We start from the raw sequence: 16,534 nt of genomic DNA on the forward strand, positions 1-16,534 counted from the left end.
TATGTATAAAAATATGCATGTTTTTGGAACAACATTTTGTCGTTAGTCAGATATTATACTTATCTACAGGCCACCATCACCTAATTTACCGCAAAAATAACTCCCGAATTTACCGCAAAAATACCCCCGAAAATTATAGCACCCAAAACCGGACTTAAACTAGAACTCATTACATGAACTGGAACCTTTTTCATCTAGCACAGTGTACTACATTCTTCCCCCTCACTTCAAGGTTTATTTCACTAATCATTCTCATCAGTCGTTTTGTTGTCGGCGACTACTTTAGCAGCAAGAAGAAACACTTTTAATTAACCGTGATTTTGGTTGACTGCCAGATAGTTAGTTAGTCAGACACTCAGTTTCCGTGGTCATTTAGCATTATATTGTTGTTGTTGCTGCTGTCGTAGTAGTACATGTCTTCATGTGAAATGCAACTCAAAAGAAATGTTGGTTGGAACTTAAGGTTGGCGTTAGTCGGGTTGGTTTTTTTGGTTAGTTGATGGGTTGACATGTGTTGGTGTTACCTTTATTTTCGTGTAGAGGGTTTTGAATATTATTTTTGGCTCTGGTATGTTCCGTCACTGTCAATAAAGCTTATGTTGTTTTTGTTGCTTTTAATTCATTCTTTAATAAAGGCAACGCCACACAAACTTGGCTTTTTGGGGAAAGTGTTTTTTATAATACCTTCCAGTTTATTTGTTTTTTCTTTCCTCTGCTACTGCTTCTTCTTCATTTTTGTCATATTTATATTAAATAAGTATACAATTTATACATTTTTGTATGTAACTGTGTTATTGTTGTTGTTTTTGTTGACATTCTTTTGGTTTAAAATCATGTTTTGGTATTTTTGGTATTTTTGGTTATGCGAAGTGCCGTCACCCGTGACCATTGAGCCACCAATCAATGGAATTGCTATGTCTTCATATGTTTCGTGCATCCCCTTCGGGGCATATTATCGCCGTTTTAGTGTGTTGAACTTTGCCCATATTTATACCCTACAGCACTACGTGTTGAGGGTATATGATTTGTTGTCGATATCTATTGAAAATATTCTGCAATCTGTCCTCACTTTCATTTGCCGCTATTTTGTAGCGAAATTTCAATTATTGCATGATAATTCGTTAATAATTTTCAATAATATTTATTTAAATTATGGTAACAATAAGTTTTTATATGCGGAACCAAATCTCCATATGTGTGGCTTAACTTTCATAAAATAATATTGACTTTTTAATGTTAGAGGAAGATATTAGAAGCTTGAGCAGTTTTAAGCCGAAGGGAGCTAAAAATAAATATTTTAAAACAATCCTTAAAAAGCCCTCAAACTGCACATTTTTGAACTTTTGTAGGTAGATACTCGAACCAACACTTCTCCACACCAATACGCCCAATTGTAGAGATGACTATGTGAAAAGAATACCTCCACTAAGTCTAGCACTTCTCCTATCAAACACTTGAATGTCCCCAAGTGCCCTACTGTTTGTATGTTCGTTCCTCTGTTCAATCTGGTTCTGGGTCTATCTCCAGTTCCAGAAAAATGGCTGCTTCGATGGGCTGTAGCCACAGATCCACTGGAGTTAGATGGGTAGGTTTGGCGGGGGAGTTGAAAAGGTGTTCCGTGTCGTGCGGGCCCATGCCGCATACTGGGCAGATGTCTTGCACGGCGCGATCGATTTCCCCCCAATAAGAACTTAGGCGACTGCAATATCCCGAGCATAGTTGAGCCAAAACAACTCTGGTTTGTCGTGGCAACTGACGCTCCTCAGCTGCGATAGATGGGGGATGTACCCCGAGTACTTTATTCACACTATAATTGCTTAGGGCCTTGGCAACTGCGTCCGTGTGAATGCTATTTAAACCTGCTTGATATGCCTGTCGATCTAGGGGTTCTATCCTATATTGTTGGACCACCCTCTCTAGAGCATGAATATCCTTCCTGATATGCCTGAATGTGTCTGGCCTAGCCAGCAGATGGTGATTGGGATGGCTCTCACGGTAACACCCAAGCAGGTACTGCAACGAAAGCATCTGATTGCGTTGCTTTACTGGAAGAATCTTTGCCTGCTCATGTAGATGGTCCACTGAAGACTTGAGGAGGCACCCTGTTGCTGTTCTCAGGGTGGTATTCTGGCAGGTTTGAAGTTTTTTCCAATTCACACATTCGACACTGGCGCCGCATAGCACAGACCGACCTATCGCGTTATATGTGGTCAACAAGGTTTCTTTATCTGCACCCCAAGTGCTACCGGCTAGGGACTTGACGAACTTGTTCCCACTTTTCAGTCTGTCGCAGATAGCTGTGGCGTGTGCGCACAACTTGAAAGTAGTGTCGAATGTGACCCCTAAAATTTTGGGGCAGTTTGTGGTCGGAATTCTGCTACCGTCGACCACGAGATTCAATTCTCTTCCAAACTGCGCTGCACTACGATCTCGATGCCGTCTGGAGGGGGCGGAATACAGAAGAGATAGAGGTTAAACAGTTCCGGAGATATCACCCCACCTTGGGGAACTCCCTGTTTCACTCTACGGGGTTTGGACTTCTTGTTCCTGAATTCCACGTACGACTGGCGTCCACACATATAATTGACTATCCAACGTTTCAAGCTTGGCCGGAGGGTTGTCTGCTCAATGTCCTCAAACAGCGTGGAGTGCCTGACTGTATCAAAGGCTTTTGATAAGTCAGGCGCCACCATCACTGTTCTATCCCACGGCCGTCTCTGGTTGAGTCTTTGACAAATATATGTGGTAATGGCGTGCAGCACAGTTGTCGTGCGGTGCTGCTTACGGAATCCATGCTGATGATCGGCAACTTAATATCTATTTCTGATACTAGGGAGGACTAAGACCTCAATTGTCTTTGCTACGGGCGACAAAAGCGAAATCGGCCTGTACGATTCACTTTTGCTAGCATCCTTGTCGGGCTCGGAGATACTCCACTCCCGGCTCATCCAGCTGCTTCAGCATTACCATGAAGATTCCATCAGGGCCCAACGCTTTGGATGATTTAGCGTTCCTGATGGCATTGGCAACATCATCCATTGTAAACTGTAAACGGCAGGAAGAGTTCTGATGCGACGTAATACTCTTCTCTTCGCCCTGTCACTCTCGGGGTGCTCGACAAAGTGTTGATTGAAATAACTTGCGCACCTCTTCGGGTCAGTCAACGTAACGTCGCCAAACGTGACTGTGGTCCTATCTTCCCTTCTTCCAGGGTTCGAGAGCGACCTAACTGTTGCCCACAATTCATCTATACCGGCTCCAATGTTGCAAATCTTCAGATGATTTAGCCACTTGTTTCGCCTATGCACGCCGACCAGCCTGGTAATTTCCAGTGTCAGCTCCCTGACTCTGGGGTCATTGGGGTTGGTTCGACTAAGCTCATCATGCTCATTTGCTAATCCCGTCGCCTCTGCTGGAAAGATTGGTCTTACTTCGGGTATTCGACCAGCAGGGATATGGCGAGCGGCTGCAGCAGTTATGGCGTCTCGGAACGACCTTTCCGCTACCCGAAAATCAGAACGATTGGGCAGTTCTCTGAAACGGTGATTGGTGAATTTTGATCGGTGATCTGAAATTTGGCCAATCAGCATTCCTATGATTGGCGAACGTGCGGCATTTAGAGGTGATGAAACCGGGTGGTCTGCTAATGGAGACAATTATGGGGAGTTGGTCTGATCCAAGGGAAATGACGGGTTGCTAGGTAACGCCATTTGTAAGACCATGTGACACGATGGCTATGTCTGGCGAACTGTGACACTCTCCTTTAATTCTGGTAGGCGTGTTCTCATTGGCCGTGCAAAAGGTAGAGCTATCAACCTGCTCAGCCAGCGCTGTACCCCTCTGGGTGTTTCCGAGGGCCGAATGCCACATCTTTTGATGCGCATTAAAGTCCCCAGAACCAGACGATTAAGACCTTCCAAACGCGGGCTAATGTCGGGCTCGTAATCAGAGATACAGCTATTTCTCGGCAGAATGTATACGTTCAGCAACTCTATCTCGGCAGTTCCACAGCTGACTGCTACCCCCATATATTCCATGTACGGGTCATCCGTCAGTTAAAATCCCAAACCCAAGCTGAAGTCTGGGCGGTTTAGTACGAACCTCACGGGTGACTGGCACCAACAATTCTTTACCCAACTGTTGAAATGACTATGTGAGAGGGTAACCCCCAATAAGTGTATTCCTTCTCCTATCAAACACTTGACGTGCAAAACTCATTAAACAACTTAGGGTACGATCTACTGGAATCCCACCCCGTCTCTCCATATGTTATATCCATAATTCTCGTTGATTAATATAGACGTCTTTAACTAAACTGTTTTCATTGTTTGGCAATGTTTCAACAAACCGCTTAAGAAGATTTAGGGCATACAAACCAATAGGTATAAAGAAAGATTCCGAATAAATATGCAAATTGGAATATCTTTTTGTTGGATTCTGGAAATTTTTATTCAAACACTGCCTAAGCACCTTTCATTCAGATATCTCAAACTCTCGAATCACCGTAGGAGAAACGCTGAACCAAATTGGAATAGCGTACATCAAAATTGGACGTATACATGTCTTATATATTAAAAGTTTTGTCGCTGTAGAAGTAGATCTGTTATACAAAATTACGCTTTTACTTTATAAGTTCCCCGAAGCATTAATCTGAGAAATTTTCTCTTAAATATTTCTCAGACACCCAGAGACATTCGCCAAAACAATAAAATGCATAAATTTTGCTGCTAATTCTATAAATTTTTCCTTTGGGTGTATGTAAACTTTTGTCCCTATCATTTTTTGGTTTTTGTAAAATTTACTGTTATTTGTATTACACTATGCAACACTGAAAATGCAAACAACTTCTAGTATGGATGTTTTGAAAGTACATATTTAGACTACAAAAACCCTAGTTGGGTTTTGTCCTGTCAGATCAAGTTCGGATTTTATGGCCTCATCTAAACCGGGCTAAATATACACTTTTTTGCATTTATCAGGCCTTTATCTCAGAAAAGAATAGGAATTTGGCCTTGCTGTCCTTAGCAATATTGTAGCACTAAACTAGTAGAACTTATCTGTTGAAGAAACCACATAAGAAAAACTCCATCTAGGGCATCGAAATCTAAAAAATATAGAATATTTTACATAATTGCTGAAATTCTGGTCAGTATCGGCTAAACTATTGGGATTTGAACCAAGTAACCTTTTGCAGAAATCTTCCAAATAAAGTCCTCAACAATTCTTTAGAACATTCTGAAACTCTAAAATGCTTACTTCATGTGGTTTCAGTGATATTTTGCATCATATATTTTACAACACGTATTTCAAACACAGTTCACACCAACAGTTTATTCTCGCATTTCGGATTTCACTACATTATTGACATTTTTATTAAATCGTCGTTGAAAAATGTACTGATAACAACGGGATAGAGACATTTTACAACAATCACATGTTCTGAAGAGTGTATTACATTCTAGGGAATATTTTTCCGGAAGAAAATATTAAGAAAGAATTAACGGTTTTGGAGATATGGTGCGAAATGTATATAAATTGTGGTATTTTTGCATATATTTTGAAATTTGAGGCAATAAATGTAGTTTTTCGAGTTCATTATTTCTCCAAATATTATATTCTTGTTCTTATCTACAAATTTGCTTCAGAGGTCAAAAGAAGATTCGCATTGGTTTCAGAGATATAGCCCCGAATTTCTTTAAAAGCTCAATATTTAACCATATTTAGATGGGGCCATAAAATCCGAGCTGGATCTGACACAACAAAACCCAACTAGGGTTTCTTGTCGTTTGGGTCTATACTATCAAAAAATCCGCACTTCGAATTGTTTGCACAATATAACCTTAAAAATGTTGCACAGTGTTATGAAATGTACTTTTGTTGTTTTAGATATTGTTTATTAGTGAGAAGAAATAAAACTTTCTAGGTACTTGGAATTTTATAAAAAGCATTACTTACCCTAAAACCCGACATTTATGGGGTGTATGTAAACTTTTGTCCCTACCTGTATATTTAAAGGTGGTAAATTCGTAATATTAGCTTCGTTCCAGTACTAAAAGGTTTTTACACATTTTTTCCCAAAATGCGTTCCCGTACACCAAGGCTGAGCAAAATGGTTTCATTAGTCCCGGTCCACACTAGAGTGATTTCATTGAAAAAAAAAAATGCATGAAATTATGCGTCTCTAGATCGACTTCCATAGTAGAGTAAAATCATAAAATTGTTGTAGTGGGGAATTCGATTTAAGAACGCCTAATTTCATGAAATTTGTTAATGAAATTCACGCTAGCGTGGACTAGGACTTACTTATTTCAATATTTTTTAAACATTAATGCTGTCTAAAATCACCCACAACGCAAATTATTAAAAAATATAAATAAAAAATGTGTATGTGAAACTCATTTTCGACAGACACTTTTATCATTAAAAAAATTACTGGAACAAATCTATTGCTTTTTATTTTGTAGAAAATAAAAAGCAATAGATTTGTTCCAGTAATTTTTTTAATGATAAAAGTGTCAAAAGAGATCTTTCGAAAATGAGTTTCACATACACATTTTTTATTTATATTTTTTAATAATTTGCGTTGTGGGTGATTTTAGACAGCATTAATGTTAAAAAAATATTGAAATAAGTAAGTCCTAGTCCTAGTAAGTCCTGGTCGGTAATAAAAAATAGTTGCAGAATACCGCTACAGGACAAAAAGATCTACCTGGGTAAAAATTTCCAGCTGGTGCCGGTCCACACTAGCATGTGGTCTGTTCCTTTACTTTTAAAAATGGTAACAGTGGCAGAAAATGGTAAAAGTGGTAAACTGCTATCATATAAATTGTATGCTATTAAAAGTAAGGGAACACTTTACAGGTTAAAAATGGTAAGAAATGGTAACCTCAGGTAAGTAAAGGAACACAGCTATGAATTTCATTTAAAAATTTCATGAAATTAGGCGTTTTTAAATTGAATTCCCCACTACAGCAATTTTATGATTTTACTCTACTTTGGAAGTCGATCTAGAGACGCATAATTTCATGCATTTTTTTTTTCAATGAAATCACTCTAGTGTGGACCGGGACCTGGGAGAGTATTCAATTTGTTCCGACGAATATTTCAAGGCCTTATGACATGGTAGAACAAGAAAAGGTAGCAGCAATACCCAGCTGACTGAACTGGGTTGTAGTGTTAGTGTCAAATTCCATACGACATTTTATGTATTTATTTCTATGTTCGATGTATATTAGGGATACATATTTTTGAAGAACAAAATTATTCATCAGAAAAAAACTATTTCCCATAAAGACGGCTTTATATCATTGACATGTAACCTCCTCCAGGTCCGAACGACATGCCGCACACTAAAACACCGCTTATAGAGGCGGTACAATATTTGTTAATATGTGTGGTATTTTGTTAAACTTGAAAAGAATAAAGCCCTAATAAACATGTGCTTTTTTGTTTTCAAAAGCAAATGATTGAAACAGCTTCTCTTTTTTCAATGAATTACCAGCGACCCGAAACATTTTTGCAAGTATTCTACTTTCTGCGAGAAATTATGCATTTAGTGGAATGATATGGAAACATTTAAATTGAAAATCTAACGAGTTTTCATTTATGTTTTCCAAAATATTCAATTAAATGTGAAAAATTATTTGTTTTTTAAGTTCCAATAATTTATAGACATTTCCTTGTTTTGTTTACATTTACGTTGACACTAATGCCAAGTTTACACTTGCGCTCCAAAATCCATTGGATTTCACGAAATCCTGAAAAACACCACGGTGTTTACACTTATTTTTTGTTGATTTCAAACATATCACAATCATGGTATAAGTAAAGAGGTAGATTTAAATGAAAAAAATCTATAGAACCCTTGTTTCTCTTGAATTCCTAAAACTTCAAAATAAAAGCAACAAGTGGGTTTGTTTACAATGTATTTTTTGAGCATTTTATAAAAAACGCGAAAAATGAATGAAGAGTTAAGTTTTCTCCACATAATCGAGTTGTGAATATGATAAACTGATTGTTTCAATGCAAATCTCACCAATTTCTTCCATACAAATGGTCTAAAAACAATTTTAAAAATCATTGAATTCGATTGTTTTTAAAATTGTTTGGCATATTATTCAAACACCACACACACATACACAGTTTGTTTATATTATTTTAAAGTTTTAGGCATACTCGAATGAAAAAATTTAAATTGACATAAAGCATTGGCTAACCTTTCTTATTAAACCATGATCACAATGATCAAGGTAGATGCATATGCGCAACTGATTGAACATGAATTTTCAAAACAAGTTGTTGTAAATTGAATTAAACATCAAAAATATTCGACAATACAGAACTTTACAACTTTATTTAAAAAAATATCGTAAAATTATCTATATATCATATCAATTGTGTATAGTACCAAAAAATAAAAAAAAATAAATAATGATTTTATAGTTGAGACATCATAATAATAAATTTCGATAGATAAAAGTTGTGCTCAGAACCTACAAAATATTAGTACATGCAGTAGTTTTCCCGTTTAGTGCTAAAAATGCGTTCCCGTACTCCGAAATCTAGCAAGACTTGCACTGCTCTTTAAAAAAAATAGCGCCGAATAACACCCTCTTCTCCTGTTTTCTGCCATACAATTTTGGCCTATTAGAAACTAGCAGCAAGCATGTTCATTGGTATCTAATATTATAGCTGATACGTTGATTTTGACATTTCTGCTGGAGTTTTTGCAATGTCTGTCATTTTTCCGTTTCCGTATTTTTTAGGAAATTTGTATGGGGGAGAAATTTTTTACAATTAGATCTATTTTCTAAAATTACCATTAAAAAAGTACGGGAACACAATGAAAAATAGCATTGTAACCAAGGTACATTTATACAAGGTAGAAGTGACAATCAGCTGTATTCTTACTTTTTTTGTAAATTTAGTTTTCAAAATGTAATAGGGTCTACTCATGAAATTTGAAACTTCGAAATTTGCTACCATAAAATATTGTTTTTCTTCCTAAACGTGTAATAAAAATGACCTACGGCAGTTCTGAATGCTTTATATTTAAATTGTGATTCAAATTTTTTCTATTTTGGAGGATTTTCGAAATGTATATATGTTTTTCCTGAGAAAATTTTTGGAACGACCCTAATATTCAATATTTTCTTTGACAATTAATTTTCAATACCAACAATGTTGTTTTTGTAAATTTGTTAGTTGTTGTAATTCATGAACATACCTTCTATAAATTTACCTTGATTGTAACAAAGTTATTTAATAGTTTTTCACGTTGTTTACAAATTTTGATACTAAAATTTGTTGTTTCAGCAATTCGCACATCTACCTTGTTTATTGTGATACGTGAAAAGTGTTGCAACTTTTGGTACTTTTTTAGGTAAAAGCAAAGTTGTATATCATGTGTACTGTGATTTCGATGTTGATTTCGCTGAAATCACGAAATGAGATGATTTCATTTTTGTATGCGAAATCATGATAAATTTTGCATGATTCCGCGCGAAATCACGAAACGCCTTCGAAATCACGAAAAGACGCCGAATGTAAACCAAACATAAGGTTTACAAACAAAAACAAATTTCAATGTGGTTGTTGTTGAGTTGTATTTGTTGTAGTATTAACTTTACCTTGTATTTGTTCTACCATGGCCTTAGGCCGCCATCAGACCATCTGCTTTTTCACATGTATGGCATCAGCTGTTCTGTATATTAGTATACCCAAAGTGACAACATACATGTGAAAAAGCAGATGGTCTGATTTCGGCCTTATGAAGGGAATAAAATACATCCATCTTCTTTTCTACCATGGTGGAATAAGAAGGTGTCACATAAAATCATACCAAACGTCAAATTTGGTCACAATGTTGTGAATTGCTTGATTACATTTTGCATGCGATTTTATTCACAATAATGAATTTTGAAAACTAGTGTGATAACCAGCTGTTTTTGTTTTTATTGTGCCATGTTCGGTCTGTTCCTTTACTTCTAAAAATGGTAAAACCGGCAAAAGTTGTAAACTGCTCCCATATGAATTGTGTTGTGTCTCAAGTAAAGGAACGCTTTTCGAGTAAAAAGTATTAAAACTTGAAGATTCTTGGTCGTAAAAGAACAGAGCTGTTTTCTACCTCTTAGTCCCAATTTACATTAGGCGATTTTACTTGTGGCAATTTTCCTCGTTCTCTTTTAAACTTGCGTTTATAAAATGCAATTTTTTCCGACAAGTTTTGTTTTCAAAACAATGAAAATAATGTCAAATACGAAAAATATAAAATGAATTGCCTGAGAATTGAGCCTGAGCCGGTACGAGCATTTTTTTTCCATTTCCATTCCCCTTACGTGTCTCTCCTAAAAACTGGGACTTGCCGCAAGTAAACTCGCCTAATGTAAATTGGGACTTTTGATTCATGTTCACAATCACACAACTTGTGGTATGTTCCTTTACTTTAAAAAATGGTAACAGTGGCAAAAAATGGTAAAAGTGGTGAACTGGTCTCATATAAATTGTATGCTTGTTGAAGTAAAGGAACGCTTTGCAGGTTAAAAATGGTAAGAAATGGTAACCTCAGGCAGGTAAAGGAACAGAGCTTTGATTGCCAAATGAATCGCCACTCTCAATGTGTTCCTGCCATTTGTGTTATCATTTCACTTTCACTACTATTTTCTACAACCCTACACAATCTGTTATGCTGTCATGCTCAAAACAACAACAAATGAAAAACAGCTGTTTTTAGTTGTCAAACTTTGACATTAACGACGAAAAATAGTTTGTCTGGTGTTTTTTTAGCAAAGTTTGTCGGTACTTGAGGGAGACGATCGAATTCTTCCATACTCTTTGGAAATATTACAGGATTAAGCAGATTTCCATAGAAAACAATAAAAATGCTTGCTAATTGTGCCACAAAAACCCTGCAATATGTGGTAAGTGCGGTAAAAAAACTTGAGTCAACTGAACTGAAACGCTGCGAAATTCAGGTTATGTAATTTGAACACAATAAATCCTGTCTAGCTTCGATTTGTTCAGTGCAAATTATGGTTTTAATTAATGAATTAATTTCTTTTACTCCAGCGCGGCAGTCTACGTGCCATCGCTACATCAGCTACCCAACGCAGTGACAATTTGTTTGTCCATCGTGATACACCCGAAGATAACCCCGATATTCCATTCGAATTCACACCGGAAAACAAGAAGGTAAGTTAGTTGTGTTTGCAGAGTATACTTACGAATCGGAGGAGATCATATTTAAATTTTTATGTGTTATACATGGATAAATAATTGGTTAAACCCCATTACCCTTTAATATGTTATTACCAACAATGACAACGCCATTCGGACCACTACATTACGCAGGTAAATCTCAGTGTGGGTGAAATAAACTAGGAAAAACTTGTGTTAAGTAGCACTACACGGCTTGCTACGATGTTTCTTCCCAGAAGTAGCTCTTTGTCCGGAGTACAATGATATAAAGCATTTATTGAGATACTCAGTAGAAACTTCCCTCAAATTCATGAGTGCAGTATGATTAGGACCTACTATTTATAGAGAGCTAGTCCGTAGTACGGCACCATGTAAAGTTATGATATTAGTCCAATGTATAGAATACATATTCAGGGCAATCATGAATATTTCCCTCGGAATTTTTCCGCACGGAAAATAATTTAAAAAGGTGAAATTCTTGAAAAATCATTTTTAAACGTGGAAAACTGCTAGAATCTCCTAATTATGGAATATTCTTGCCTAATCAACAAAAATATTCTCTTTTTGGACCTAAATACGGAAATAACAAATTGGGGAAAGGGAACAAATTCCGCACGGAATTTTTATTCATGATTGCCCCGATTGTATATTGCATTAAACCTATGTGTCTCCGTAGGGCTAAATGCTGCTACAACAATCAGAATTGCGTCTGACCATAGACAAAAATGCTGGGTCCAGCATTGCTTGCTTTTTCACTTTTTTCATTGGATTTGATCAGTAAGAATAAGACCTACAAAGAACTCCATTTATACGACTTTAGCAATAAATAAACAATTTAGTCGCTATATTAACAAAATTTTTGCCTCTTTCCATTCCAGCGCGTTGAAGCCATCATGAGCATATACCCTGAGGGACACAAACGTGGTGCCATGATTCCCTTGTTGGATTTGGCTCAACGTCAACATGGTTGGTTGCCAATTTCCGCCATGCACAAAGTTGCTGAAATTTTGGAATTGCCCAATATGCGTGTCTATGAAGTTGCCACCTTCTACACCATGTTTATGCGTAAACCCACTGGCAAATATCACGTGCAGGTGTGTACCACCACTCCATGCTGGTTGAGAGGTTCCGATGAAATTTTGGAAACATGCAAGGTAATTTACAAACTAACTTTTGTTTTGAATTTCATCTAGAATCCGTTCAATTCTTTAATTTACAGAAATCTTTGGGTATTGGTGTTGGTGAAACCACCAAGGATATGAAATTCACAATTTCCGAAGTTGAATGTTTGGGTGCTTGCGTTAATGCTCCCATGGTAGCTATTAATGATGATTATTATGTAAGTTAAGGCGCCACATTTATGGATTATGAATTTATCTTTAATGTCATTGTTTTTGTTATTCTATTGTAGGAAGATTTAACCGCTAAGGATATGCAAGAAATTTTGGCCGATTGCAAGGCTGATCGCGTCTCCCCACCTGGTCCCCGTAACGGTCGTTTTGCCAGTGAGCCCAAGGGTGAACCCACCTCATTGTCTGAGGAACCAAAGGGACCTGGTTTTGGTCTCCAACCTGGTCTATAAGAACAGGAAAAAACAAAATCACAACCTTGTGCGATACCTATAGGAAGATTTTTAAATAAATTATAAATTGTTTTTTCGTTTCTGCGTCGAAGTGATACATCTAAACTATAATTTTTTTTATTAATTGCATGTGAACCTTTCCTACAATTTAAGTCCAAGTAAAAAATTGTATTTGTTGTTGAAGATGGATTTTTAGGCCCCAAGTATATTTGGGCGAAATATGTTTGCGACCGTGGGTGTTTTTCTGAACGAAAATTTCCCCTGGGTATCGTCTTTCAGCCTTTCCATCTTAAAGGAGAAAGTGAGGAAACTCACGGGAATTTACGTTCAGAATAACAACCAATCGGGGCAATCATGAATATTTCTCTCGAAATTTTCCGCACTTAAATTAATTTTAAAAAGTGAAATTCTTTCAAATTAATATTTTAAAACATTGAAACCCTACTACATTCACTTAATTATGGAATATTTTCGCGAAATCGACTAAAGATGGAATCATCTTTAGACATAAATATGGAAATAACATATTATGAAATTGGGGAAAGGTCAAAAATTCCGCACGGAATTTTTATTCATGATTTGCCTGATTATGTTGTCAATATAGCCCCGATGTTCATCGAGTTGTCTGGCTAGTACGCACGATAACTCTCAAACGAACGATTTGGCCTTGGAATATTTTATGAAAACTTGGATCATCTTTGAGAAGGACCATCTTGTTCTACTTATTCGGGTACCCTTCTCTAAAATATTGTGCACGGATCACTTTGTATCATATCACGTTCGAATATAGTCCAATATAGGTCGACTCCTTCGTGTACCTCCCACACAAAATATCAAAAAAATTCGCATATGTGCAGCTTTAGAACATCCGACCGTTTTTACATTTTTTGAAGGACAAGTTCATACTTCCGGCACTAGCTAAAATCAATGCAAATCATAAAATTTCTTCTTAACGTACATTATCTGCCAAAAGAACCTTCCGGCACCAATTAAAATGTCTGATAGCACGATAATTTATGAATTGAGCTGTTCCATGCTTTGATTGTATGTTCGTTTTCCTGCTTAATTCTTGGAATGGGACTGCAGTGGCAGTTAATTGAGTGGGGTTTCTTACGGCGGAAGAAAAGCAGGACAGCTCTTTTGCACAGTGTCATCATTCCTTGCCCTATAGGAATTTTTTTTTTTTCGTTCTTTCTTTATTGCGAGTAATATAATATAAATGTAAGTAACAAATATGATATATACAAGAGGTTAGGAATTTGTAATCCCTTTTCTACTTCATTGTTTTATAAATTATATAACATATGAGTTTAGACAGTTAATATTAGGTTAAATAGGGAAAATGCGCAAAAACAAAAAACCCTTTTTAAACAATTTAGGTTTGGAATACGTTAGTGGATAAAAATTACGATGGTATTAGCTCATTAATATGTTGATACTGGGATATTTGGCATTTCCTTATAAAATTTTCTGTCAGCCTGATTATCTTGTGATGAACGAACTCAGATCCCGTCAAATGGTGTAGTCGTTTTGTAGAATATAACCAAGGGAGGTTATATATCATTTTAAGTATCTTATTCTGGCAGATTTGTAATTTCTTGATGTGGCATTTAGCCGACGTTGACCATACTGGAGCTCCATAAAACATCAATGGTTGGAATATGCCTTTATAGATAAGTATTTTATTTTCAATATTTAACTCCGATCTACGGTTTATTAATGGATACAGTATTCTAGTTATTTTATTGATTTTGTCCACAACATGTGGTATGTGGCACTTAAAATTAACTCGAGTATCAAGTATAATTCCTAGGTACTTAACGTTGTTCTTCCATGTGATATCTTGATTATCAAAACGTAATGGTCGCTGAGGAGTGAAACGCGAACATCGCTTTCTTGTGAAATATATCGCTTCAGTTTTTTCAGTGTTTAAAAGAATTTTCCACTTAAAGAAATAATTTCTTAGCTCCTGTAACGCAGCTTCAAGACAAGCAATTATATCATTTGATAAAGTACCTGAACTAAGAATCGAGGTATCATCGGCAAAAATTGAAGTTGTACAGCCATGAAGACTTGGAATATCTGACGTATAGATGTTGTACAAAATGGGTGATAGGCAAGATCCTTGAGGGCAACCAGCAATGACATTTTTACTTTCAGAGTATGAAGATCCTATTGCCACAAAAAATGATCTTTTGTGTAAAAAGCTTTGTACAATTTTTATTATTTCTATGGGAAAGTTTATTTTGAACATCTTGTAGATTATCCCATTATGCCAAACAGAATCAAACGCCGATTTAATATCAAGTAATACCATACCTGTGGAATTACCAGAGGAAAAGTTTTCGTGTACAATATCTCTTATTTTAAGCAAAGGTTGTATGGTGTTATGCTCCTTTCGAAATCCAAATTGTTGAGGAGGAATAATGTTGTGCTGCTCAATAAAATTTAGGATTCTTTCTTTTACAACTTTTTCCAAAACTTTACTTAAAGAGGAAAGTAGACTAATTGGTCTGTATTCCGAAACAGAATCGCCAGGTTTGTTTGCTTTTTTGATTGGAATAGTTTTTGAACACTTCCATATTTGGGGAAAATAGCATAGCTTTAAACAGGAATTTATGATTGATGCCAAGGCTTTAACTCCTTTAAGTGGCAGATTTTTTAAACATAAATTGTTTATTTCGTCCATTCCAGGAGATTTTTTGTTTTTTAGTTGTTTCATTATGTTGTGAATTTCATTTGTACTTGTTAAAAATGTATCGGGAACCATACAGTTTGTTTGTTCAATTTGTGAAATTGCATTATTCACTTCATCGATAGTACTGGGATCACTCATGTGTGTTGTCAGAGATAAGTTTCTGTGAAAATGTTCAGCCAAAACATTACATTTGTCTTTAGATGAAAAATAAGACGTATTATTATATATGATGGTAGGAATTTGTTTGTTTTTTCTCTTCAAGACTTTAGAAATATTCCAAAACGGTTTCGACCCCTTGTCTAATGTCGATAACATTTCATTCCAGGACTTATTTCTATGCTTTTCTAATTCTTCCTTTATACGTTTATTAAGCCTATTCATTTGACGGCGATCATCAGGATCACGAAACCGTTTAAAGTTTCGGGAATATACATTCCTGTGTTGTATTAATATTTTAATATCATGAGGTATTGTATTTATGGAATAATTAGATCTTTTCTTTGGAACACTGTATTCAACAGCAGATTTTATGATACGCGAAAAACTATTTATTTTGGCATCAATTTGATTTTCCTCGAGGACAAGGTTGTTTACGTAGATTGTAGGTAGATTCTTGTTAATATACCGCCGGTATTTGTTCCAATCTGCTTTGTTGTAGTTATATAAATAGTTTTCTCTAATTTCTCCATTAAAATCTATTTTACAGAATAATGGCAGGTGATCTGATCCAAGATTGTTTATTGTTTTAACACGACTAACAAGTTGTGTCGAGTTGGTTATGTAAAGATCAAGATTTGACGGCTGTCTTCTGTGATCTGCGGGAATATATGAACAGTCTGATGAAAATAAAAGTTGTAAATTACTCATTTGGAGTTTCTCATAAAGAATATTTCCCCAGACGTTGCTCCTTCTACAGCCCCAGAACGCATGCCTTGAGTTAAAATCGCCTCCAATTATAAATTTGTTGCTAGAGGTCGTTAGTTTTCTCAGGTCAGAGGAAAAACTTTGTTTTCTTGTATTGAGATTTCTATTACCTCCTGGGAAATAACAAGAGTATA

At 36.1% G+C, this 16,534-nt stretch overlaps 1 protein-coding gene across 1 annotated transcript; it reads left to right on the forward strand.

The window, feature by feature from the left end:
• The first annotated feature begins 10,691 nt into the window (after positions 1-10,691).
• ND-24 (NADH dehydrogenase ubiquinone) lies at positions 10,692-12,883 on the forward strand. The gene is made up of 5 exons (XM_073977297.1): positions 10,692-10,919; positions 11,068-11,190; positions 12,075-12,350; positions 12,416-12,535; positions 12,608-12,883. Exons 1-5 carry the CDS (start codon positions 10,881-10,883, stop codon positions 12,776-12,778), a joined length of 729 nt encoding a protein of 242 aa, XP_073833398.1. The 5' UTR covers positions 10,692-10,880; the 3' UTR covers positions 12,779-12,883.
• Positions 12,884-16,534: the final 3,651 nt, after the last annotated feature.

This window comes from Musca autumnalis, unplaced genomic scaffold (assembly GCF_047663935.1).
Source record: "Musca autumnalis isolate F117 unplaced genomic scaffold, ASM4766393v1 scaffold_3, whole genome shotgun sequence".
Lineage (NCBI taxonomy): Eukaryota > Metazoa > Arthropoda > Insecta > Diptera > Muscidae > Musca > Musca autumnalis.

What these genes read in the sequence shown, in the direction of transcription:
- ND-24 (XM_073977297.1), top strand. Translation starts at nt 10,881, where the DNA reads ATGCTTGCTAATTGTGCCACAAAAACCCTGCAATATGTG. An exon ending in CAAAAACCCTGCAATATGTG is followed by an intron (nt 10,920 to 11,067) that starts GTAAGTGCGGTA and finishes CTTTTACTCCAG; the next exon opens with CGCGGCAGTCTACGTGCCAT. An exon ending in CTATTAATGATGATTATTAT is followed by an intron (nt 12,536 to 12,607) that starts GTAAGTTAAGGC and finishes ATTCTATTGTAG; the next exon opens with GAAGATTTAACCGCTAAGGA.